The 27,890-nt window shown below is 40.1% G+C and overlaps 2 protein-coding genes across 2 annotated transcripts; one reads left to right on the top strand and one right to left on the bottom strand.

Annotated features, from left to right (window-relative positions):
• Positions 1-805: 805 nt before the first annotated feature.
• On the top strand, positions 806-11,886 carry LOC129100241 (prickle-like protein 2). The gene is made up of 8 exons (XM_054609825.1): positions 806-949; positions 5,995-6,108; positions 6,227-6,364; positions 7,267-7,470; positions 8,673-8,859; positions 9,528-9,682; positions 9,812-10,613; positions 10,922-11,886. The coding sequence occupies exons 1-8, from the start codon at positions 818-820 to the stop codon at positions 11,884-11,886; spliced, it is 2,697 nt and encodes an 898-aa protein (XP_054465800.1). The 5' UTR covers positions 806-817.
• Positions 11,887-14,335: 2,449 nt separating this feature from the next.
• Positions 14,336-26,781, bottom strand: LOC129100376 (uncharacterized). The gene is made up of 7 exons (XM_054609987.1): positions 26,463-26,781; positions 23,486-23,563; positions 23,279-23,382; positions 22,944-23,152; positions 20,936-20,994; positions 18,243-18,392; positions 14,336-16,811 (listed from the first exon to the last, which is right to left on the bottom strand). The coding sequence occupies exons 1-7, from the start codon at positions 26,481-26,483 to the stop codon at positions 16,629-16,631; spliced, it is 804 nt and encodes a 267-aa protein (XP_054465962.1). The 5' UTR covers positions 26,484-26,781; the 3' UTR covers positions 14,336-16,628.
• Between the last annotated feature and the right edge of the window lie 1,109 nt (positions 26,782-27,890).

The following is a 27,890-nucleotide window of genomic DNA, read 5'->3' as shown; positions in this document are numbered from 1 at the left end:
TATAACTTTGGTGATCTCCTGACTTTGTTCCTCTCACCACCAGCAGGTTTTGTGAGAAATGTTCATACAGCTATCCAAAGGATTGCCATTGCACAGACATTCATTATCACCTCAGGATGAATTTCAATAACAATGGAAATCCCTTAAATTTCCATCCATCACCACCATCAGGCCAAAATTTTAATTTTTCCAATACTTCTTATTACTAAATACCTGCAAAACTAATGTTCTCCCATCAGCCTCAGCTTGTGTTCGATGCTACATGCTAGCACGCTAAATTAAGATGTCACCTTGTCATCATAGTTTACTTTTATATGCCTTGAATGCATTTTACATGTAGATCTAGACCGTTCTAGTATGCACAGACTGCAGAGTGCCCGTCTGTTGGTTTAGACACACAGATGCTGCTGTTCCACTTGTGTATAAGTTGACATTTAATGCAATCCTTTCTGTTACTTTAAGATGGCCTTTAATTCAAAGGTTCTCTATAAGTTATTCAGAGCATTAAAAAGCGTTGATGTATTTTTCCTGTGAATATGCAAGACAGAAAAGTATGATTCATTTTTTTCCGCACAGCCCAGATGCACCTGGTGTTTACCACCGGTGAATCTAAATCTGCAGGTTCCATATATAGCCTGGAATACCAATAAGAAGCATAATAAGACTTCACTTGTTTTTTTCTCCCTTTGCTCACTCTGCTTACTCTGCCCTTTTTATTTGCCTCTTGCCCTCTGCTTCACTCTCTTGTCTGTTTCCTCAACCAGGAAAACCTGTGTCCACTGAAGCGGTTGGTGTAGAGGAGCATGTTGTGACAGCCATGTCTCTGGAGATGGAGAAGACCATCACCAAGCTGATGTACGACTTCCAGAGGAACTCCACCTCTGATGATGACTCTGGATGTGCACTGGAGGAATACGCCTGGGTTCCCCCCGGCCTCAGTCCTGAGCAGGTAAACCAGCTCCACAATCTTCCCTTTCAAGTCTCAGATATTCAACTCGCACCATGGGTGGAAAGAGTACTAGAATATTGTACACAAGTAAAAGTACTTGTGTAAATTGTGCTTTTTTTAATGCTCTGAATAACTTATAGAGAACCTTCGAATTAAAGGCCATCTTAAGGTAACAGAAAGGATTGCATTAAATGTCAACTTATACACAAGTGGAACAGCAGCATCTGTGTGTCTAAACCAACAGACGGGCACTCTGCAGTCTGTGCATACAGCTGATTATCAATTATAAATATAGAGCTGTATTCCTGAGTGTAGCTTCACAAGAATCCACAGAGAAGAGACAGAACTCAGACAATAAAACAATAATGATTGACAATAAAATAATAAAAAGAGCTATGGACACCACTGCGCGTGATACATTTTTTAGGAATCAACAGTAGAATAAAACATCACCAAAAAAACAGACAATGTGGACATGATAAAAATATCAAGTCCACATCGTTTGCAGCCAAACACACATATTACAGCAAAGGAGTTAGTGCGCAGTTATTACGCACAGCGTAGCAACTACGTTGCTAGGCAACAGAGTTTAGCAGTGTGTGTTATTGTTTTAGGCTACTCACCTGTCTGAACGGCACCCTGTGAGTCTTTAGCACCGGGAAGTCCGTCACAGACTGCTTCTTCATCCCATCAGGGATTAACGGTCACAAACAGCAAAGTCAATCCTGCCAAAGTACAATACTGCTAATTATAACCACACCCCACATGTCAGTAAATGTATTTTGTTTCTTCTACCTCGGGTTGACACACCTTTCCCTTCACTCCTAAGTGCTTCATTAGCTCATGCTTATTTTCATCTGGGATAGCCAGACGGAATCAAATTGAACCGGATCGGTCAGAAGAATTTAATTATTTGGACGATTAAGTATCTGTGGCATTTGCCTGGATAAGCCTGAGATGGAAAATCTACTGATCTGAAAACAGGACAATGTATCATTATTGTTTTTTTTAAATCCCCTTCACGGTGTTTTAGTCTATTTGAGTTGACGGGAGCGGGAGGAGGGAAGGGCAGGGGTGGCATACAAATCACGGGGACTGTCAGGCGTTTCTTGGAAGAATAACTGTAAGGACATTTTTCAGCTGTCAGTGTTAAAGCTGACACTGTGTAGGAAGCGAGTTCACAGTCAGACAGAATGACAACCATAACCGGCGTCGTGAAAAGGAACCACAGACTGATTAGCTGGTCTGGAGAACAGATTAAAGCAAGTGTTGTCCAGATTCTCTCCTATCTAAATATGCAAGTATTTATTAATAAACCTTTTATATTCAAACATTTATGTGGACTTCCATTTTACATAAAGCAATAACAATTTCCCTGATCACCATAAAGCAGAAGATTTCAACATTTCTCTATAAATATGAGAGAAATATGTCACTTTAGAACTGTTAACATACCGTTATTTCTCCATTTAATTAATTGGGTGCTCTAAGCCTCAATTTGTTCTGTATTGTAGTGAATCCTGGCAAATTTAAACCCAGAGGAATTGAAGTAATTTCCGTCAGTGCATGTTTGGATGAATCTAATTGGAAATGTGTGGAAATGTGTTTTTTGCATCCAGGTTTCACAATTCCCCGTCAGGACTCATTTGCAGTTTAAATGCCTTTTAATTGCATGCGTGACCAAGCTAATGTAATCAGTTTGTGCACATCCAGAGGAAGATATTTCCTCATCATTCGTTTTAAGTTTTTGTCCGTTGTTTTTCGCCACCTCGGAACGCAAGATAAACACAGCTCTGTTCGGCTTTATTGGGTATAAACACTTCTGTCTTTATTTAGTAAGGGCATCACTCCCAGCGCTCTGTTAACAGATGACAGGTTGGGCTGATAACAGTCATTTTCTCCAGTCAGCCATCTTGACAGGATGCTGAAAGAGGGCTGCATTCGCTCTCATCCAACAGGGGGATGTTAAATGCACTTCAATGTGATGGTCTTTAAGCCTTTCACTTCAGGTTTCCCACCCCCCGAACAATGTCTTTAATGTGACCCACTTTTCAAAAAGAAAAATCATAACTTCACGTGGTGCAAATCATAGAGCTTTCACAACTCAGACTACATTTTCTGTGACATTTGGGTTTATTTGTGGGGGACTTTGTCTGACTAAACATTTCACTGGCAGATACTAACTGCATTGATAAAAGGTTTTCCAGAGAATACTTATTTTTATCATTATTCGTCTTCATTTTCCAAAATATTGGCCTAAGTTATTTTAAGCTTGAGATTTCAAGATTTTGTGAATTATAGCTTCCCATAATTTGAAACACAACTGAAAGTAAATTAACCAATTAATCAATTAATCAATTTAATCAGTTAACATTAAATTAGGTTGCAAAGATTTTCGATAATCAATTAATCTTTATGTCGTCCTATAAGCAAATATAGCAAAAAATCACTGCACATTTAGTTGGACAAAATAAGCAACATAAGGATGCCACATGGAACTCTGGGAAATTGTAATGTGCATTTTTCACCAGACCAAAAGATATTAGATTAATCAATTAAGAAAAGAATCATTAGTTCCAGCCGGAGGGAGGTTTTTATCCCCCCTATCTTTTTCAAGAGCGTGTTATTTCAATCTGAAAGCATAAGTTATTGATTTTACTTCAGATCTTGTAACGCTCTCTCTCAAAACCACGTCCTCACACTCAAATAGCTCCTGCTTGCACTTGGATTTGCTCTGTTTCTGCTCAAAGTGTTTGCGTAAGTTTTCCATGTTTGAGCTCTAAACACAGGAAGTTAAAGTGTTTTTCTGCAGCCTGCTAGACAACAAAGAAAAATGCAGTATGAGAGTGTATATTTGTTCTTGTCCTTTTAAAATGTACCTGTTCCTTTACGCTCTCCTCACTTAATGAGGCAGATTCTGGGGAAAATTCAAGCAACTCTGACTTGCACTACTGTCACCCTCCACAGCGTAGAATAAAACAAGAGGGTGGGTTAAAGTGAATCCGAAGGGCAGTACACACACAGACGCACTTCCTCTCCATCTCCCTCTCCCTCTCCCTCTCCCTCTACCCAGCTGATTATGGAAATTGGATCACAACAACCTCAGCAAAATAGATCTTTACACTGCACTGAACAGCAGACCACTTTGTGTCAATGGCTGTTTTGCTGAAAATCAGAGACAAGTGACAAGATTGCTTTTCCGTTCTTTGAGTGTTTACTTCTCAAAACCCAATCAAGGTTTTCTCTGTTGCACCCGTTCACACGCAAATAAAAAAAGGAGGGTCAGGCCGATAGATACCAAATCCTACAGCACTGTGAATTCTAACTGCATTACCAGCATGAAGATTTCAATAAAAGCAACATGAATATCAGCTGTTCAAGGTTGTGTCTGCAGCAGCAGCAGCAGCAGCAGCACAGAGCTCATTGTGCCTCACGTTGTAGCCCAGAAACTATATTTTCCAAGGGCTGGGATGATGGAAGGCAAAGCTAAAACCAAATCTAATTTGAAAACCAAGATGAGTTCATTCTGAAAGTAATTTCAGATTAAATTAGGTGGGTTTGTCACACTTGAGTTAATGAAATAACGTAGATTATTTAACTTTAACTCCGACTAATGGACACATAATGACTTAGTTAGTGTGTACGTCTGCTCTTCAGTGGCTGTATTCAATATTTCTATATAAATAATGGTTCACATGACTACTTGTATGTAAATGCAATCTTTGAGTATGTTTCATCTTATTTTATTTAGATTTTCCAGCCACAAATGAACTCGTACTGCTTTTATCAGCTGTTTTCAGTGAAAAAGCTTTAAAAGGGCCGATGTGCAGCATTTCTGAGGATCTATTGGCAGAAATTGAATATAATATTCATACCTATGTTCTCATTAGTCAATAATAACCTTAAATCTTAAGGGATTTTTGTTAGCTTAGAATGAGCCCTTTCAATCTAAATAGTGAACGTGTCCTCTTCCTTGAGTCCGTAATGTTGCATGGCCATGTTTCTACAATAGCCTAGAACGTTAAAAGAGAACACTGCCTTTAATGTGATCCTTTTCTTTCTTAAAGTTACCTGAAGGCGACCTTATTCGTATTCATCTTTAGCAGAAAAGCTTCTGCAGAGCTGCACAAATATGCATCTCCTTAAATATGTGACTACGCTGCAGAAATTCGATTGAACATCGGAGCCAGGAGAGAGTTTTTTCCGAACAAGTATCTCACATCCTGTTACAACAACAACCTTATTGATTCTAGACTCAGCAGCTCCTCATCATCATCTAACACTTCCATAATTTCTTTTTCGAGCCATGGAAATGTGTTGTGCCTAACTTTAATGCCGCTATTGAATCACACCTATCAAATAAATCAGAGACCGTCTGACAAAGGATTTGAACACGGCAGCTCCAAATCAAAAAGACAATATTTGCTACATGCAATCCACCGCAGGGCTTTGTATGCCTGGTGTGCACAAGTATAAAAGTATAAATCGGGAATAAGTTCTCCAATAGCTGGGAAACTAGCTGCAGAGTGCAAAACTGTGGCACCGCCAACCGCCATCTGACTACAAGATGGCTTCTGTGCAAGCGTTACCATGGTTCTGCACTCGGTGGCTCCCGTTATCGCAGTCTTGGAAAGGGAGGAGTGAGCAGAGGAGTATTCAGTTTCTTGCAATCTGCAACCACACCACTAGATGCCTCCAAATCCTACACACTGTGCCTTTAATTAACCCACTGTTCACCACGTGCCAAACATCATCACGCCAGACAGACAAACTTAGCACTAGCATAGTGTAGCATATAGCAGCTAAAGTGCTAATTATATCAGGATAGGTGGAGACCAAAAAGCAGCTAAAAGGAAAGTGAATATTGAACTTACCTTTGTCACACAGACAGAAACTTGAAGTGCATGCTAATGTTGCTAACAACTTTATATCAACTTTATAAGGTGATATTAAGTATGTCGTTTCCCCCAAGAGGCCAAAAAGATGTCATTGACTGCAGATTTAATATTTGGATGTCACCACATGTCTGATGTTGTTTGTTTCAGGTGCATCAGTATTATAGCTCCTTACCAGAGGAGAAGGTCCCTTATATAAACAGCCCCGGAGAGAAATACCGCATCAAACAACTTCTCCACCAGCTGCCACCGCATGACAATGAGGTAAAAAGACATTTTTAAACAGAAATGTCTCATTTTTACACGTTTATATTCGCCACAACATCCAGAAGCATTCTGTATTTTTTTATGATGATGCCTGATGATGAGCCGTGTCGTTCAGGTGCGTTATTGTAACGGTTTGGACGAGGAGGAGAAACGAGAGCTCAAGCTCTTCAGCAACCAACGGAAGAAGGACAACTTGGGAAGAGGAAACATCCGTCCTTTCCCGCTAACCATGAATGGAGCCATCTGTGACAAGGTACAAACCAGCAACTAGTTTCCTTTTCCGCTTGTCCTCCATTTCACTTATTGAAGATATCAAACGACAACACAACAGCGTTTAAGGGTTTCCTTTCTGTCTGAAGATATGGCTTTTTATATTATATTTATATATATATATATATATATATATATATAAAAAATTCAGCCCATTTTTCATATTGCACTTCACTTATTGCTCGCTTCGGCTTCTGTTTGATGTTTCATTAGATAGATGGAAAAGTTATAAAGTAGGAAACATTTAAATCTTGAAAAGATCCGAGTTATTTAAAATACCATCTTCTCACCCTCCCTCTCCACATCTCAGTTTGTATTCTACTTTTTCTCCGCCTCGCTTGCCAACCCTACTTTACCCCCTTCCTGTCTTTAACTCCTATTTCCTCTTTCCTTTCCTTCCCTCTCGTCTCATCTCCTTTCCTTCCCTTTTTCTTTGGTTTATTTTCCTCTCCTATCCTTTCATTGAACTTCCTCCCTTTTCCTCTCTTCTAATTCCCTTTCTTACTTTCCCTCTCCTCTCCTTTCCTTTCCTCTTGTTACCTCTCATCTCCTTCCTTTCCTTTTCCTTTGTATCTTTTCCTCGAATCTGATTTCCTTTCAACCCCATCTCCTTTCCTTTCCTTTCCCTCTAATCTCGTCTCCTTTCCTTTCCTCTCCTTTCCTTTTCTCTCATTTCCTCTCTTATTTCCTTTCATTCCCTCTCATCTTATCTCCTCTCTTTCCCCTCTTTACCTCTCCTCTCGTCTCTCCCTCCCTTCTGTTTCCTTTCCTATTGTTTCCTTTAATTTCCTTTCCTTTACTTTTGTTCCCTTTCCCCTATCTAATTTTCCCTTTCCTTCCCTCTCTCCTCTCCTTCCTTCCTTCTTTACCTTTCCTCTCCCACAGTGTGGTGGTCAAATAAACGGAGGGGACATTGTGGTTTTTGCTGCGAGGGCGGGTCACGGAAAATGCTGGCACCCTCATTGCTTTGTCTGCAGCATGTGTGAGGAGCTGTTGGTGGATCTCATCTACTTCTACCAAGACGGCAAGATCCTCTGTGGCCGGCACCACGCCGAGAGGCTGAAGCCCCGCTGCTGTGCCTGTGATGAGGTGCGCCTGTCCGGGCCTCGAGCCCTTCAGGGCTGGAAATGTCTGAGTGGTTCATAGCTCGGAGACTTGGATGTGATTTAAACTGGTCTGGAGAGAAAATATGTCTCAGTATTCTTGCCATGTCTCAGAAAGTCTGCTTGTTTTCTAACTGTAATGTGAGACAAGCTGGCCTGAGATGATAAAAAACAATACTAATAATAATAACTCTGGTCACAGTGCTCTGCACTAATTCCAGTCTGCTAAGGTTTGTTTACTTAAAGTATAAAGTGTGTGTGTGTGTGTGTGTGTGTGTGTGTGTGTGTGTGTGTGTGTGTGTGTGTGTGTGTGTGTGTGTGTGTGTGTGTGTGTGTGTGTGTGTGTGTGTGTGTTTTGGGGGGTTATTTGACACAAATTATTAGATTTTTCTTCACTGATAAATAGTTCTTTAGGACTGAGACCACATGTTTATCTCATGTGACACCATGTTTTATGCCAGCTGGTGGTATTGGTGAGATCATTTTTAACAATCATTTTGAATTTATTTGAAAATTAGCAACATCTAGTGTGCATGTCATAAAATGTGTAGAGATCCTCAGTGTTATTAGATTGATAGGAAATGCTCGGAGAGTGAGATGATATAGTATAAAGACTGTAAAATCCACAAAAAGTGGGAGGGTCAAACAAACACAGTAGTTTCAACAAGGAGACCTGTGTTTGTGTCCCAAAGTGTTGTTGAGTTATTTTGAAGTAACTTGTTTTCACAACTTTTGTTATGTTGTTTACGTTTTACTTAGTTTAAGTACTTATTTTAAGCCCAACCATGGTGTTTTTCCTAAACTTTACTTGTTGCCTAAACCCTAAACAAGTATTTTTGTTTGAATTGACCATGTGTTTACTGCAAAAGTAGAGTATCATAGTTTGACTCGCTATGCTACCCAGTGCGTTAAAAGAGTGACACCAAGGGTCCTGATCAAGAGACAATATGTTGCAAGGGGTCGTGGGGGGAAATGGTTAAGAGTCCCTTTTGTTTTAAAGGGGAAACATATAAGACATAATGAAAATAAAGTGAGCCAAGCACGGAGCCCTGAGGTACCCCAAACACCATCCCAACCCAATATGATTTTGCTTCTTCAGCTGCATTAAAGGTCATCTTCATCATAGGTGTACAGCTAATCTCTGTGGAGAATATCCTCGCTGATGAATGTAATGTCTTGCTCATGCAGATAATCTTTGCTGATGAATGCACTGAGGCGGAGGGCAGGCACTGGCACATGAAGCACTTCTGTTGCTACGAGTGCGAGACCACCCTCGGCGGCCAGCGCTACATCATGAAGGACGGACGGCCTCACTGCTGCAACTGCTTCGAGTCCCTGTATGCAGAGTACTGCGACGCATGTGGAGAACACATAGGTACAGAGGATATTTCATTGCTGCTTTCAATGCTTTCACATATATGAACTGTAGCCAAAACACATGGACATATTTCTTCCTACACCAACATCATAGAAAACCTCTATCAGCCATTTATTGCCATTTCTCAGCTCTGTGAGCCACAGCTGTGGAGAGGCGGAGCCAGTGCAGTGAGATGTGGATGGTTATTATCATCCCAAGCTCCAGTAACAGTGGAGTGTGTTTCAGAGGATGCTCCCATGTTGAAACCAGCTGGGAGCTGTGAAAGATGATTACTTCCCCTAGCTGGGGAGCAGGGCTGGTGAAACGCTTTCGGTCTATCTTGCAAATCGAGCGATGGTGTATGTGCAAAAAATCATCAATGTTTTTTTTAGGCAGCTCTGGTAATGCTTTTTTTTTTTTGTCTCCATTCCAGCACAAAATGATATATCTGGGAAAAATGAGCTCAAACTACTGGCTAATGGCTGAAATCAGACTCTGGGCTGTGTTCATTAGCCGCACAGACTTTATAAAACAACATTTTTACAGTAGTATTAGAGAAAGCTGCCATCACATTACCATTTTTAAGCAGTTAACGCTAGACTGCTTTTGCATTTCTAATAAACTTGCTTCTGGTATTTGCAAGTTGTAAAAATAATGTTTTGTTTTTTCCCCCCATCTCACCAAAGGCATTGACCAAGGCCAGATGACGTATGATGGGCAGCACTGGCACGCAACCGAGGAGTGTTTCTGCTGTGCCCGGTGCAAGCGCTCTCTGCTGGGCCGCCCCTTCCTGCCTAAACAGGGGCAGATCTTCTGCTCACGGTCCTGCAGTGCTGGACAGGTGTGTTAACAGAAATATGATTGAATTGTTTTATATTTGAAAAGGGGCTTTCATACATAGATTAAAGAGTATTTGTTACATATTAGCAGTTTAATCATTGTACTTATCTTTTTTATTTCAACCAATCAGGATCCAGATGAGTCCGACTCCTCAGACTCGGCCTTCCAAAGCGCCCGTTCCCGTGAGTCCCGCCACAGCACCAAGATCGGCAAAAAGGAGCGCAGGAATGCCGAGCAGGACCGGCGGAGTGCGGAGGCCCGCCAGTCAGCTCCTCCGCCCATGCCCGACCGTCTGTCTGCTGAAATCGATCCCCTCTCCGTCCAGATGGACCGTTTGAGCCTCGGGTCCAGCCAGACCCCGAGCAGGACACCCAACCGCACGCCCAGCCGCACCCCGAGCCGTGCCCCGAGCCTCAACCAGGTGTGGATGAGCCGCGACGACCCCTACGTCCCCGCCGCCTACGAGGGCCCCCAGAGGGAACCCTCCCCGACACCAGCACCTATACATCTGCTGGCTCATGGTAACCCCAGGCAGGGCTACAATCCCAACGCAAACGCTCATCCTCCAGCTCAGACTGCTGCCAACCCAGGGAAGAGGCCTGACTCCTGGGGGAAGGAGCAAGGCAACGCCAAGAGGACCCCCATGGCGGCTCTGAGGGGCCACTCCTTCAATGAGAACTGGACCCACCACAGCCAGGACGAGTTCAGGCCCAACAAGCTGCGCACCCAGATGAGCTTCAACGAGATGTCGAGCCAGAACCAGGGCTTCTCCGACAAGAGGAGCATCAGCCTGCACGGATTCCAGAGGGACGGCAGACCCCCGCTGACCAGGAGGAACCCCATCAATGCCATGAGCTTCAACGAGCCCCTCACCCCTCTAGAACAGACTCCTCGTGGATCCACGGATTCCATCACTATATCCAATGCTACAGGTACGTTAGTGTAATGATACAGTATGGTATAGGGCTGTCCTCCACCAAAGAAAATAGTTGACTTACACATATGCGATTTTGTCGAGTTTCTGCACAAAGAATCACAAAAGTACAACTTAGGATCTTGTGTTTACCAGAGATTTGCAGATAAGTTTCTTGGAGATACGTCACTTAGTATGATAATGCATTAAAAAATGACTAATCGACTAAACAAATTTTACCACTAAGAGGGGGCAGCCCTCGATGGTACAATGAGATATAATGCCAAATGGAATTAAAATGTGACATGTGACTTCTGATTCCAGCAGGTAACTCTCTGGACGGGGTCAGTAAGCGACAGGAGCATCTGTCTAGGTTCTCCATGCCGGACCTGAGTAAAGACTCTGGTGTGAACGTGTCCGAAAAGAGCAACATGGGCACCCTCAGCTCCTCAGTCCAGTTCCACAGCACCGAGTCGCTGTCCTCCTCTCGCCCCTACAACAACAACAACAACATGTACGCTCCACTGAGGGTCGGCTACCCGCTGCAGTACTGGGACGGCCCGCAGCCGCTGGGCTTCGACGGCAAAGGTCGCGTCGGGGTGATGGGCAGCAGTGGGAACCTGCGGATGGCTCCCATGAGCGACAGGATGCCCCGCCGGCGCATCAACGGGCAGGAACCCGTGGCGTCGCAACAGCAACAGCAGCCTCAACCAAGGCGCCGCAAGCACCACCGTGGCAACCACGGTAACGGGCAGCACCGCAGTGGGCGCCACCACAAACGCTCTCGCCGCTCCCGCTCTGACAACGCCTTGCACCTGGTGGCGGACCGGCCTGCTCAGATGGTGGAGCCGCCCTACCGCCGTGCCCAGGAGGATTACGATCGCTTCCCCGCCGGGAACGCCGCTCGGGAGTTGTTTGGCCTTGATCCAGGCGGCTACAGACAGCAGCCCCAACGGCCCTGCCCCCGCACCACGTCTGATCTCACCCTGCAAAACGCTGGCTGGCAACCCGTGGGGCTGGGTGGGCCGTGCTGGGGCGACGGGTACATGGAGGCCGCCGACCCCTGGTGCTCCAGCTGCTCCTCTTCATCCGAGTCAGAGGCAGATGAGGGTTATTTCCTGGGTGAACCGATCCCGCGGCCCGTGCAGCTCTGCTACATCAACAACGAGGAGCTGCGCCATCGCTACAGCCCCTCTGGGATAGCTGCCCATCACGGGCCTCTGCACGGACCGATTCACGGCCAGCTGCACACCCGCCAAAGGAGGAAGAGCAAAAACTGCATAATATCTTAGATATAGAGCAGAGAGATGGTGAGGGATGAGCAGGAGAGTGAAAGAGATGAAGGAGAGGTAAGGAGACGGTTAAAGCAACAAAGAGGTGGAACAGAGGGAGTGGGAAGGTGAGAGTGAGACAGTTGACAGCGAGAGTGAATAGTGTTTGTTTGTGTGTGTGTTGGGGTTGAACAAAAAAAGGCCTATTTTTTTTTGTGCTTGTGAGCCTACACAACTCTACACCGGGTAGTGTTTGTGTACACCTACACAGAATGATCTAATCATAAGAGGAAGCTCAGCTGGCTTACACAACAGAAATGTTTACAATGAAAGAGATCAACTCCTCTCTGATGGTACCAGGAAGCACTGATGAATAAGACCACTAAATATACCGTGGTCAAGGTGAATTAACGCGACGTGTGTGTGTGTGCGTGTGTCTGTGCGTGAATCTGTGTTTCAAGAGAGGTTGAACATTTTCCTTTACAGTTTGAAAAAGGAGAAGTAAAACTGGTCAAACTGCAGCGATCGGACTGTTCCAAGTCAAACCTATTCTATGTGGACAAACCAGAAATCGTGTTGGGGTAGTGAAAGTTTACGTGCTAGATTCCAAGCTATGTCATTGTTTACCTCAGTGGAATCCAAATGCTGCTGGAATATAGTGTAGGCTCGCTAGCCCTGTTATCACCTTGTACAAATAGTCTGTTGAACTTCGTGCTCTACATAGCCGGCTCTCCATGCTTTACCGAGGACAGAGCGCCGGACGGCCTCTGCTCCTCGACCATTCAGGCACAGTAACGTCAGGTATGGTCCCGTTTTCTCTTCTGCAACATGCTTTGTTTTTTGAGAGTTAAACCCTTAGATGATTAAGAATTATGATGATGATAATAATAATAATAATAATGCTAACAATAATAATAACAATGCAAATAATAATGATGAGAATATTAAAGAATAATACCTGTTAAATGTATATATAGTAATAAACTTATTAAAGTAATGGATGTAGTAATGTAAATGTTCTGTACATATGGTCTTAAATATTTATATATTTTGTAACTAAAGAATCATTATTTGTATAACATGATGTAGAGATAGGGAGACTTGCATGTTGAATTGTTGTTGGTGTCTCATACAGAAAATAAAGTGTACTTCAATGAACAACCAGCCAAGTTGCATCAGGAGTTGTTCTGATTGGTCAGCTTGAGATCCACACTGCATCTACACTGTTACTGTTCACTGTAGACTTTTTATCAGGCAGACATTTCGACTGGCCATGGCAGGAAAAGCACAGAAGAAACATTTCATCAACACGATGGCTCAGTTCAGGGTTTACTCTAGACTTTTATGGCTGGTAATATACCAGAAATATGTCCATATAGAACAACTAATGGACATGTTTTTAATTGACCATTTAATAGCCAACATTTAAACAGCAATAAAACAGAAGAAAGACAAAAGCTTTGTTCCAACAACAACAACAACAACAGAATGAACTCTTAATCAACATTTTGAATGCCGCACAGTTTTTTTGCATGTCTACTCATTGTGTTTAAAGCTTGTATTTTTGCACAATTGCAGATAAAGATCAGGATACAGTAATATTATTAGTACAATTGTATTTGTATAATTAGATTACAGTGGTAGCTGTGTAGGATTGTTTCCAATTTGTGTGAGCAAAACATTTCTAATAACTTAAGAGCGTTGTTGAATCCAAAGTCAGAATTTATTGAGAAATGATAGATGTTATAATTTCAAAAATTCACATCATGTTTTTATTTAACGAAATATTCCGCTTTAATCCATATTTGTTGGTGTTGCAATCAAAAAACTGTTTGCTCTCCAGCTTGCAATCTTTTCCAACTTTGCCTGGTCGGTAAAAAATTCCCAGAAATCTCTAATGACCATTTCACATGCCGTGTGGAAATTGAATCCAACATACCCATGCTGTCAACACTGCATCTTTGCAAGCATCCATTAATGAACTCATTTACTTCTTTGGCATATTTCCCATCAGACACTTAGGTCATTGATAATTACTTCTACCAGACAACTACACATAATACCGCAAAAAGCTGGCATTTCCCGGGTAACTTGAAAGGTGGCTCAGTACCAGCAAGTGTCCCAGTGAGCCAACATGCACAATACCAGGACCCAGAAACTGGCTCTCCTAAATGGAATGCAGTCATTTTTAATTGGATCAATAACACCTGCTGCTTCTCCTGCCATGACAAGCCAAACTGTCTGCTTGAAAAAAGTCTATTGTCCTGCAATTCAATGCTCAAGGCAAATGGAGGAGCTGCTGCAGGTGCAAAAAAACATAAACCATAAAGAACAGCTGAGTCTGATGGGAATGTCATTACTTCTGCCAGTATTTGACCAAAAACAAAATATTGTACAAATTGAGAGTTGTACCACAGACAGAGCTGGAGGAATACCAACCAAAGAGAGTGGTTATTTTATCTGTACAAAATGGCAATTCATAAAATATTTATTGAGATATTTCAGTCTGGACCAGTGGTGGACCGACCAAAGAAAATCTGTATTAAATATCTGAAAAGCAATTTAAATGTCAGTGGCTTTCAAAAGTAGCAATGTTACTTACATACGAGCCAATACAGACATTAATAACAGAAACAAACTGTTAACAATAAATCATTGAATATTGGTTTCTTAACATAAACACACATTTTTATAAGGATACCTAAAGTTATGTCCTACAATTCCCATAATGCAACTGGATAGGATCTTTCATGAGACCCTCCATGCCTGGTAAACACATCTTTCTCTCCACACCTCCAGTTTGTAACTCAGGATTTCTGTCATGGATTTATAGTCCCAAAAGCCTGAGCCGAAATAACCCTGATGACATCACTGTGACATCATAGGGGTTATATTTTCAGACTTGACAAAGCTCCTACAAAGCTGCAGGAGAATTTATGCAGCGGTTTTCACAGGTTAAACCGAGACATCAATATGATGAGTAAGCTGAACCTCATGTGTAAAACCAGTGGAGTGTCCCTTTAAGAATTGTGACCAAGATATGATCAGAGAAGAAGATTTCACGACTGAAATAGAAACCGGTCGGTCTGGTGTGTTCCTGAATAACCTCAAACATATCTTTGACATTTCTGTGCAGCAATTTCCTGTTATCGGCTGACATTTACTCCGATAACGATGTTCTATAATTAGCCAATATCGGCCGTGCTGATGTATCTTTGCGGCTTTATGTCAAACATCAAAATGACTTCTTCTTCATTCTACAAACCCTACTCACTGTCCTACTCACCCACTGACCCATTCATAAATTCATGCTATTGCTTGATTTTGTCTTGCCCATATAGCCATGAATAAGCCACTGAAAATATGTTCACCATATGTTTAATATGCTGTAAACAAACTTAAGAAACTGAAATACATATGATAAAAAAAATAAGCAATCAATTTCATTTCTTCATACGCAATATTTAAGCAAAACATTCAGTGTATATTTTCATCATAATCATCAAATTCTTAAAATGAAAAGCAGTATCAAATCTCCAAATCACAAGACATTTTTTACTTTACATTTCTTTCACTGGTGATGCTAAACCATAAAGGCCGATAGCAGAAAATAATATCAGAACTTATAACTTCTAGAGTAAAATACAAAAAAACAACCAGAAAGGTGTATTCAGTGGAGTGTAGATTTCCGCCAGGTCTGCAACAACCACTGTTGGAATGCATGATTGAATGAATACAGTCCACAATTGTCAGCTGTGTCGTCCAAAACAATAAAAGTGAGCAAACTGTTTCCCCCATTGACATACAGTCTAAGGTTTTCCCCTGATGTGTCTGTGGTCGCTACAGATGTGCGGATCGGCTCTGACGACATTCGAATCTGCTTGTGCGCATAAATCATCCACCTGCCACCCATCTAAATGAATTATTTCCTCTGATTAAGAAACCCTCGCATGGACATTTCACTCCCGCTCTACCATTTCCTGTGTTGCTTTTTAAATTGGGTTTTGTAGGATATTGATGTACGCCTATGAATGTTTTCTTTTAGCAATTAACTTAAAAAATTAGAGAGGCTGTTTTGGGTAATTGTAATATTTCCATGCACGCAGGAATGTCACTGCAGTAATTAACGTGGGACATTTAAGAAGCAAAACTAAAGACTGTTGGTCAGTTGTTGGCTAAACTTTTAGTGTCTGTGATTATTAATGCAGTTATGCTGCTTTTCTTTGTAAATAAATCTGCACAGCGTCTAGTGAGTAGCAGTGACAGCAGCTCTGCTACGTTCACATTTTACGGAATGTAAGTAATCATTTCCTCATAAATTATGTATTATTTCACCCACCTGCAACCCATCTGCTATTAATCAGAATGTTAATTTTTATGACCCGACCTGCTCGATCCGCCGGCTGCAATCGCTCAGCTGTGTTATCACTTGCAGTTCCTTGTTTAAGAGCAGTGAGTAAGGAGTCAGCAGTCACTCACCGGCTGTCAAACAGGTAATAAAAGCTGCTTTGAGCAAGCGTGAGTCACAGCAACCATGAGAGGTCCTTAAGTGTGCAGCTCAAAAAATAAAAATTATTCAGTTTGCTGCAGGGGAATGTGGACAGACACAGAGGTGCACATACAACACGCGAGCGCTCACACGATTCTCATGTCGGAGATAACAACAAAAGCAGCGTTTAATCACATTAAATAGTATTGTAAAATAATTTATGTTATAAAATAATACCAGTACAATCGTGGTAGAGAAGCCTGTGTGTCTCTGACTAGTGAGACTTCTCCCTGGAGTCGTATTCCTCTATGAATTTCTCCATGCCCTCCACGCAGCGCTTGCCGATGTCCCTGAGGTTCTCCTGCAGGGCGGACTGGATGGACTTCTCCAGGGTGGGATCCTTTGCTATCAGCATCTTCGCCACAAGGCCGAACATTTCACATTCCTGATAGTACACCTGCAAGACACGAGAACATCAGGGATTTTAGGACGAACGGGTAGAAGGGGGCGAAAGTGAAATGGACGACGAACGGAAGAGAAAGTGTTGGAGGGAGATGATGAGAGCAGAGTGAGAAGTCATGTCATGAGTTTCCAATTACCACTGAATGGATTAACAATACGCTCACATGCAGACTGTTCACAAGTATTTAGTGTGTGCATGTATTCAGAGTTTTGTGGACATTTTTGCATCTGCTACCTGTTGCCAGGCTTCATTTCCTCCCAATATGATAAGATGATTGTCGACTCCGTCCTGCAGATCCACAGTCGATAAAAAACATACAACAATGCAAGGCTTTCCATAAAGCTGTTTGCACAGTCTGCTGACAATGGCGACATATTGCACAGCCCCACATGGTCAGCAGTCTCCTTGAGAATCTAAATGTTCATTATAAGGAATGGGTGTTTGTAAGGGTTCAGCTCTGGGGGACCATGAATCTGAAGATCTGGAACTTTTGGGAGAGAATGTAAGTTTGATTGGACACTATTTTCTGTGCTCATATATTGTTTGGAGGGACGAGTATTTTTTAACCATCATATTTTTCCGTATGTTCAACTGTTACCATAGCAGGCTGTTATCTCATATCTTAAAATACTCTCAAAGTGTGCACAGTAAAATAATAACTTCTGCTCAACTCCATAAACCCCAAGTCTGTGTGAAAAAATAAATCTGCTGTTGCAATGCCTCTATAATCCTGCAACCATGGAGATATGAAAAGCAAGAGGCCATCTTTTCCTTCAAGTGGGTGGAAACACACACACACACACACATAGATACACACACACACACACACACACACACACACACACACACACACACACACACACACACACACACACACACACACACACGTAGATACACACATCAACACACACTCTCTCTCTCTCAAACAAACCCACAGCCGATGAGCAGAGCATCATGTGACGTCTGAAAACATAGAAGACAGCATTGCAGCCCGTGTGGGAGCCTCTTGTGAGACAGGTGAGCCGAGATAATCAGCTTCATTTAGCTTCTTTATTTATTTTTTGCTCAATTAAAAAAAAAACGCCATCAATCACGTCAAACGTTGAAAAGAAAACCGTTTTTGTCGGGCTCAGCAGAAAATAAGACAATAATGACACTCGTGTTGCCTCGGGCTCAGCATTTCAAGATGTTATGTTTAGACCACAGAAAACAAATCTCGTCTCATGTCTCCCGGCGCTTTCCAAGATCTTTTCCTCTGTCACTCTCTTCTCTAATCCCGGCTTCTCTTATCTCTTCTCTTCCTCTCTCTGTTTATAACTAACCCTTCTCTCCAAGGTGTGTGTGCGTGTGTGTGTGTGTGTGTGTGTGTGTGTGTGTGTGTGTGTGTGTGTGTGTGTGTGTGTTTATGTAACGACGCTCCTCTACCTCATCTATCTCTCTCCTCTTCTGTTGGATGGCTCGGTCTCGTGTTGCCGGCTGGCTGGCGGTTGAAGGAAGCTCCCCGTCTCTGCTTCGTTCTCTCTCTTTGCTTTTGCTCCTCGTGTGATCTCTCTCCCTGTTTTGGTTCCTGTCGTTCTGATAAAACAAAAAACAAAATCAAACCACAGTTGGAACATAGTACAGTTTGCCAAAAACCACTGATGATGACTGAGCTGCTAATGACCAGAAGATAAGATAAGATAAGATAAGATAAGATAAAATAATCCTTTATTAGTCCCGCAGCGGGGAAATTTACAGGATTACAGCAGCAAAGAGGATAGTGCAAAACAAGAGACATAGTAAATAAAAAAAGAAGATGACTAAAGTGAAGTTCCACATGTCAACTTGAAACACTGCTGAGTAAATTATAAATACAGGATTTGATAGCGAAACATGTTAATAAAAAAGGGGTGTTAAGAAACTAAATTAAAACTTGTACTACTTCCTTATGAGTCATAGTTTACAAAGGTTTCAGAAATAGCAACGATTGACCCCTTGCTAAGCCCCGCCCCCCGCTGCTACTCCGTCAAGCTGTTTGAGTTAACATGGAGGCCACACTGTCACTTCTTGTATAAATAGCTTGAAATAAAAAAAAAAAGCAATAAAACAATTTCAGAGGGAAGCAACCTGAAGGGTCTATATTATGTGTTTAAAGGGAATAAACACATAATATAGACTAAAGCTACAGATCACAGTATAACCACATCACTGGAGATCTAGACAGAAGACAATGAAAAGAAGGAACAACGCTGTTCCTGTAAAGAAAAAGTAGCATATGTAGACATTCGGTATATTTTCAGTAGCTAGCGTAGCATAGAAGTGCAAACTCTAGTTTTTTTTACGTAGAAACTGTGTTTAAGAAACGTATATCTCCTTTAAATTATATTGTTTTTTCATTTGTTAAAGATTAAGAGGCCAGGTTATGAAAAACTGAACTGCTTAGGTTCCCTTTCGCCAATTTAATCAGTGTAGTTTCCAGATGCAACAGCTGCTTTCAGCAAGAAAAGCCAAAGTAAACTAATTTCCAAGCACCAAAAAAGCAGACAGACACAGTCAGCGACGAGCTGCTGAACATAGTGGAGCATTTAGCAGCTGAAGAGCCTGATGTTTCCCTCAGGAGTTGGTGGAGACCAAAGACAGAGCAAAAAGAAGAGTGGATATTGGGCTTACGTTCATCATTTCATGGCCAGAAATACGACTCTAAATGAATGCTAATGTTGCTCTGTGTCTGCTGAATGTGTAAATAGGAAACTGTTCGCTAACAAGATAACAATAATGAACTTAAAAGGTGAAATTGTGTTGTGATTTAATAAATCACTTAGTATCTTAGCTTCTAACAAGCATCAAGTCTGCAGTTATAAATCATTGATTAAAAGGGTAAAGGTACTACATGCCTAATTAGCAAATTATCAAAGTGAATTAAAGAGCTGGTTAAAAAGGAGAGAACGTTACAAAAGAGAAGGATTGTCTAACAACCTGGCAACCCAAAATATGTTCTTACTTACCAATAACCACAAAGCATACATAAATAGTAAAAAATCCTGAGTTTCGTTCTATAAAGTCTCAGTTGTATCATCTTAATTGTGTAAGTACTTTGATAAATCTACAACAAATCATACTAAATAATATTCATCAACTTTACTGTTGTGTTAACAGACATTAGTGACGTGCAGCTTCAGGAAACATTAATGACTAACATTCTTTTTGTTGATGTAAGTCCAAAAAATATAATTATAACACAGATTGTACCTTGAGGTAAGCCTACAGTGTGTCATCAACAGCTTTAGATTTATTAACACTGATGGAAAATAATGAAAATCATAGACGAGCTAATCATTCTTGGATTCCTCGCGCTCTCTTCACTTTAACTTCACTGCAGCAGCGACCAGCAGGTGATTCATCATGTGCTGCTCTGCTCCTCGCTGTGATTAGGTCGGCCAAGAAATTTATGCCATCATTTGATTTCAGCACTTTTCCTGCAGCACCTGGGCTGTTTGCATAATTGTCAAGTCATTCTCTGCTATGAGGTCATGACTAATCAGCAAACAAAAACACACATCTACACTGACATATATTATATATACAATATACTATTACTAGAACAATTAGGGGATGAATCATAGGTCAATAAACTATTTTGATAATAGATTAATTCATTTCTCAAACAATAATAATAAACATTCTCTGGTTTCAGAGTATCCAAAGTGTGTGCTGCTTCTTGTCTTGGTTTAATGTCATTGTATCTTTGGTTTGAAGTGTCGGTTGAATGAAACAAGACATTTGAAAATGTCAGTGCTTCTCCCAGGGAGACTTGAATAAATCAGCAGATTAGCTGATATTTAATTAATCCTTAATTACAGCCCTTATTTTTACCATGTTTTATTAGGACAGAAAATTGAATTTTCATCCAAATCGCTTTCATCGTCAAATGTTTTTATTAGCTAATGAGAATAAAACTGTCAAAAGCTTTTATAAATAGCATCTCAATGAGAACATTCAGACTGTGCCGCGCCACATCGCACTGACGTTTCATAAGAAAAGACAGAATATTAGTTCATTCTTAAAGGATTAGTGGACCACTTTTAATAAAAATGGAGAAGGGGGGAAAAGCAGAGCAGGTTTTCTGGGGGTGAACTTACGATGAACTGCATGTCCTTGTCTCTGGTGGAAGTGGAACGGGGTAAGAAAGGTCTGGTCGCTGGAAAACATAAAAAAGAAAAAAAGAAACACACACTGTCAACACAACAAGAGAATGTAGAGACGGCCTTGTTATTCTATATACCGTGTCTATAAGTACATACAGCACCTATAGGAGTATCTTTAGACCACCACTGATGGTTAAAGCCCTCTTATCATTCTCTCCCTTTATCTCCAGCCTCCTAAGACTTTTTTTTCTTGCAATTATCTTGGTCCAACAAATCGATAAATATATAAATATATATATATATATCTTTGAGCAGAATCTGCTGATATTTGGGAATTTAGCCTTGTACTATTGGACTGCAGTGTTCCTATGTGAAGCGAATAGTTTTGTTTTGGCTCATTATATACTGCTGGCGAGTATCTCTCTTCTTTTTCACTCTCATATACACACAAACCAGCGATGAGTCACCATCATCGCACCATCACTCAGGCACACGCACAAAAAAAACCTGTTCCACACTCACACATACACAAACACACACCTCCACAGTGCTGCAGTGTGCGCACGGATACAGTGCAATAGAGAGAGGATAAAAACATACAGTACCAACAGCTCAGTAGTCACTTTAAATCAACACATCACGCCACTTCATACCAAGAACAAATATCAACAAAAACATTCACAGTTTGTGTTAAAAACCAAGGAAACGTGATGGTAACAAATTTGAATTTACTTCCAGACTCCCACTGAGTCTAATTCTCAAGTATCTTATGAGTCTGTCCTGAGACATTTAATGTATAATGCACGCACTATACTGCATCACATCACTACATCATCCATCTATTAAATAGAGGGAAAAGCTTCTTAATGGTCAGCATTATGTAACACTGGTTTGTTGCAACCAGAGTGTGACTACCTACCAACCACCAGATACCACGGTGAGCAAATGCCCTCCAAATATTTGTAATGCAAAGTGTCCGTGAAAATGTGCATGCGTGTGACTCTGCTTGCTTATGCTGCCACCCAGTGGTCATGTGATAAAGTGCATGATGATGCTGTGAAGCCTGTAGAATTGGCAACAATAAACTTAAACACTTTGTAAAGTTGATGTTTTTGGGGGATTGCGTTGGGGGGTTATGTGTGGTTTGTGTTGTATGAACTGTACTATATATGTGTGTGTGCGCTTTTGTTTTTGAGTCTCATGAATGCACATCTTTGTACACATTCAAGAAATATAATCAAATCTTTGTATGGTAAAGCTGAGAATAAACTCTTTGTAACTCGTATAGATTCATACACCGTGTGGCCAAAAGTATGTTTACACCATAGAAATAAAATACACAAAAAAACATGTGCACTAAAGGAATAGTTTGACATTTTGGGGAATTTGTTTATTCACTTTCTTGCTTACGAGTTAGATGAGAAAATGTAATACCACTCTCTTATTCTTCTATAATTATGAAGCTTAAGAGAAAAGAGAAAAATATGCCAACAAGCATCTTTATAGCTCATTAATTAACACGTTATAGTTTGTTTGTATGAAAGTATTAAGGGGCCAGACTATTTCTTGGCCTGGTTTAGTCTCTTCCTGGAGTCTCTGGTGGTTTTCTGGCCCCTCCACTCTCCTGGGAAGTTTTTTCCACAAGATTTTTTTAGAGCCTGGCTGCAGAGATTTGCTCCCATTCAATAAGGGAAAATTGGGATGCCAGTCCAGCTGACAGTCAGTGCACTTATTGCACTCTGTAACAAGCAGTTCGACCAAAGTATCTCTTATCCATCCTACCTTTCCAAGCTGTGTGTGTTGATAAGTAAGTAGGTTGTGAAATATTTTGGCAGGGGGAAATGCAATACTTTGATCGTCATAAACCAAAGTATTTTTACTGTGCATTTGTTTTCTAATAACATTAATGGAACTCAGCCATCATTTATGTGATTATTCCCACCTGTGCTTTTCCTCCTATCACTGTTGTTTTCACATACTCTTGCAGCCAACTTAAACTTACCGTTGTTTTGTTTTGGAGGTGAACTTCCCTCGCCGGTCTCCCTCTTTTCATACCGCTCCTTATTCACCCGTTCCCTCTCCTTCAGCGCGATGTGGTGCAGTTTGGGCTGGAAATGATCCCTCCGGTGGAAGTAACCGTGGGGGTTGAAGTGGTGGTACCTCTGGTTGGCGAAGCCCGGTTTGTAGAATGAGTGGTCCTCTCTTTGAAAACTGCAGAATTTGAGAGGAGAAGAAAAAAAAAAAAAAAAAAAGCTTTCAGAATCACCTCATCATCAATATTTTGCAGGTAACTCAGCAAAGTCAAAGTTCTCCCTGCTCTCCAGCCGTCAGTCTTACTGAGGTCGGTGGAATCGCCCTCCAAACTTCGGCTTGTAAGAATTGGACAGCCACGCCCTCGGCCTGGTTGGACTTTTCACTCGTCTGATCAGCCTCTTTGGATCCTGTAACGACAACAAAAAGATTTCACAAAAGAACGTAGAACAATTACAAAAAAAAAAAAGTTAATTTTGGGTCGTGACACCCGAGAACAGGATGAACACCTACGGGTGGGGACGCCAAGCCGTCGGTCGGCCTCTTGTCCACGGACTCGTCACCGTGTTCCCTGTGACGCACCATGGAGCCCTGAGGGAATAAAGCGCCGTGTTAATCACAGTTATTAAGGTGTTGCAGTACAGGTAGTGTGTGATTATAATTAAAGCTGAAACAATTAGGTGATTAGGAAAAATGATTGGCAACCATTTTGATCAATTAATCGTTATTTTTCAAAAATAATTCCCATGTTCCAGCTTCTCAAATGTGATTATTTCTGTTTGTGTTTTATAAAGATGTAGATAAGTGTGTTTATGACAAGACTGGACTTTCTATAACAATTACTTCTAAAAGATATTATCAAGGCAATTAAAAGTGATAATAATAATAAACCTTTGAGCTACATGACTCATCTTGTTCCTGCAACTTTTCTTTATTTTTCTAGCTGAATAACATTTGTACATGGATACATTAGCCTTAATGATGAACCAAAAAATTAAATAAACAATCTTATAATTTATTGTTTTTTTTTCTGTAGTCCCTGATAAAGCTAGATTTTTAATGTTATTATTTATTTATTATGGTTAGGTACTTGATATTTTTACCATTTTTTAAAAACTCTTTTCAACAGTTGAATTGTTAAAAAAAATATATGATTTTTTGTTGATATTCCTTAATTTAAAAAAATCACAAAATATGATGAAGTGAAATTTAACAAAACGTGCCATATTTAAAGACGTCACTTTGGACTCTGAGAGTCTGTTATGGACATTTTTTTACTAATTTCTGACATTTTAATAGACAAATTCTAACAATAATGGACAGATGAATGCCTTCATAAAAAGAAATCGCTAGTTGCAGCCAATTAAAATGATCCTGTAACATTGAATACCCAAAAGGTAAAAATGCAGCACACAGAGATATTCAGGACAAAGTTATCAAACCTCAGTTTCACTAATCTATTCAGGACACGTCAAACAAACGTGCTGATGTTTCAGCCTTTTAACTTTGAGTATTCACTGTTGTAACTTTATGAACTTTTGGTTTAACAACAGAAACAACACTTGAATCCTCTCAAACTAATGCTGAAGCTTGTTGGTGCAGATTTATGAAGATAATGTAGATGTTTTTAGTGTTTAGTTAGGAAGTACACTGGGTTTTTCAAACTGCGTATTGGAGCCTCTGTGTATTTGAAAGCCAGGAAATGTAATTTGCATGGTTTCTGTAACTTCTGCGTATCATGAGTGTAACTTATTCTTACAGCACAAAGGAGAGTGTGATCCATATTCCCAAAAACCGCAAACATCACATTTTCTATAATTATGGAGTGTCTTATGAATGAAATAGTATTAGTATTAGTTGTTGCACTTACTGTCAGTTCGCTGCACTTAGTGAATTCGTATTCGTTTACTGCACTTATCCTATTCGTAGTAGTTTGTAGCACTTATTGCATTCGTACTAGTCTGTTGCAATTATTGTTTTCGTAGTAATTTGCTTCTGCACTATACTTTTGCTCAGTGGTGTACAGTAACGAAGTAGAAATACTTCGTTACTGTACTTAAGTCGTTTTTTTGGATATCTGTACTTTACTTTACTATTTATAGTTCTGTTGACTTTCACTTTTACTTCACTACATTTTGCAAAGAGAACTGATACTTTGACTCCGATACATTTCCCCTGAAACCTTCGTTACTCGCTACAAAATCAAATCTATCTTTAGAAAAGAAATGAATCATGAGACCAACGTCGGGGACTGTGGTGGAACACAGACTGCAAGCAAGCAGGTTAGTGAATCAGTGGTCCTAGCCTGCAAGTTAAATCACTGGTTAATCACGTTAATGCACAATTGCAAACAAGTGCTCTCAAAGCCGGTTTGTTGATGACCAACACCTGTGGCCATATCTGCGAGAAATGTTTTCTTATGTTGGAGTGAAAGACTCTTCGTACCGGATGAAGAGCCTCTTATGCCCAAAGCTACTGAAACACTGGCATTCAAACACTCCCCATCCAACCTCAGGAAACACATTGAGGTCAATTAAGATTAATCCCATGAGCCGCAACGTTAATGTTTAGTTATCATAATTAGCATAAACCTGTTCAGATATCTAGTGTTTCCCACAGGGTGGAGTATATCTGTGGGGGGGAGGAGACAGGTGTCTGATCTTCTAATGTAACTACACATGGTGTATGTTAGGCTGCTGTCTCTGTTTGTACCTCCTTGTCCTTGGTCATGGTGGCCACAGCACTTAAAATAATAAACTTCATAATTCTCAAAATTCTGACCCTTTGCTTTTTTGTTAACAGCATTTACTTGTACTTTTACTTTCAATACTTAAGTACATTTAATATCAGAAAATTACTTTTGATACTTAAGTACAGTACATATCAGATACTTTAAGACTTTTACTCAAGTAGTATTCTAATAGGTGACTTTCACTTTTACTGGAGTCATTTCCCAGTAAGGTATCTTTACTTTTACTCAAGTATGGCTTTTGGGTACTTTATACACCACTGCTTTTGCTCTGGTTTATGCTTTAAGATGCTTGTTTAAGAAAGGAGATGCACTTATGACTTCTGGTGACTAGTAGTTCTCTTGAATACCTATGTTGAATACACTTCCTGTAAGTCGCTTTGGATAAAAGCGTCTGCTAAATGACTGTAATGTAATGTAATGTAATGTAATGTAAAATAAAAAGTATTGTTATTATTACTCAGTGCTGCCCTCATGTGTCTTAAATGCCACTTTCTAATTTCCTGTTGTGTGTAATTCTAATACATTCTTATTCTTATTCTTCTTATTACTATTATTATTCTTATTATTATAATGATGATACAGGTTTTTCTGGTGTCTTCTTCTGGAACTATGTTTATGATCCAGTTCCATTTTTAAAAGACACTTTAAAGTAGATCTCTTCGGCCAAAGTCCATCCTGAGGTCTGGAGTCACCTTTATGTCAGCTGTTCACTCTTAATGTGTGCTTTATTCTCTTTACCTTGCTCTGCTGTGGCTCCATTTCCTCTCTGCTGCTGATCCGTGTTTCTTGTATCTCCTGCTCTCTTTATTTCTCTCTTCAACACAAACCAGGAAGCTGCTCTCTCGCATTAAAGTCCTCGTTTCAAGCAGAGAGTGAGATGTTTACATTTCTGTTTAATATCTCAACTTGTACAATGAATATCTCACATTCTCTGCTTTCCTTCTCTCTGCTTTCCTGCCTCAATAACTCAACATGTTTGTTCTTTTACTTCCCTTTCTGCTGCTTTCCAATCCGCATCGGACTGCAGTCATAAAGGGCTTATCAAAACCGAAACGGAATCAAGTTGTTTTCTGCAGAGGACACGCATGCGCAGTCCGCCTTGTTCTGCCGTCACACCTGTGTACACCTGTTTCACACACGTGAGTTTAACCGACTGGTGGCGCAACTGTGTTAACCTCAAACTTATGATGTGTTAACCTGAAGGGAAACCTTCTTCTTTGCATAAACCTGCAGTTTCATTCAAATTTTAGGACACTTTAATAATATACAGTAATAGTCAAAAGTTTGGACACACCTTCTCATTCAATGGTTTTTATTTTTTTATTTATTTATTTTTTATTTTTTTTTATTTATTTTTTTTTATTTTTTTATTTATTTTATATGTATATATATATATATACAGTACCAGTCAAAAGTTTGGACACACCTTCTCATTCAATGGTTTTTATTTATTTTTATTTTTATTTATTTTTTTATTTATTTTATATATATATATATATATATATACAGTACCAGTCAAAAGTTTGGACACACCTTCTCATTCAATGTTTTTTATTTATTTTTATTTTTTTTTTTTTTATTTTTTCTTTATTTTATATATATATATATATATACAGTACCAGTCAAAAGTTTGGACACACCTTCTCATTCAATGGTTTTTCTTTATTTTTTTTTTATTTTTATTTTTTTTTTTATTTATTTTATATATATATATACAGTACCAGTCAAAAGTTTGGACACACCTTCTCATTCAATGGTTTTTCTTTATATATATATATTTTATTTTTCTACATTGTAGATTAATATTGAAGACATCCAAACTATGAAGGAACACATATGGAATTATGTGGTAAACAAACAAATGCTCAACAAACCAGAATATGTTTTATATTTTAGATTCATCAAAGTAGTTGAATGAGAAGGTGTGTCCAAACTTTTGACTGGTACTGTACGTGTTTTAATGTACTCCTTACTACGTTTCACCCCTCACCAATGATTGCTTTGGATAAAAGCGTCTGCTAAATGACTGTAATGTAATGTAATGTAATGTTTTCTGGTAGTTCAATAAATAAAGGTTTTTTTTCTCTATACTTCTGAGTGAATTAAATACTTGACAATTGAAAAGTAAAGAGTTTTTTAATTTTACTAACAACTTTTGTGCGAAAT

The sequence above is a fragment of the Anoplopoma fimbria genome, chromosome 12, assembly GCF_027596085.1.
Source record: "Anoplopoma fimbria isolate UVic2021 breed Golden Eagle Sablefish chromosome 12, Afim_UVic_2022, whole genome shotgun sequence".
Lineage (NCBI taxonomy): Eukaryota > Metazoa > Chordata > Actinopteri > Perciformes > Anoplopomatidae > Anoplopoma > Anoplopoma fimbria.
Note: the sequence above shows the minus strand (reverse complement) of the source record. Positions and strands in the feature narration are given on the sequence as shown.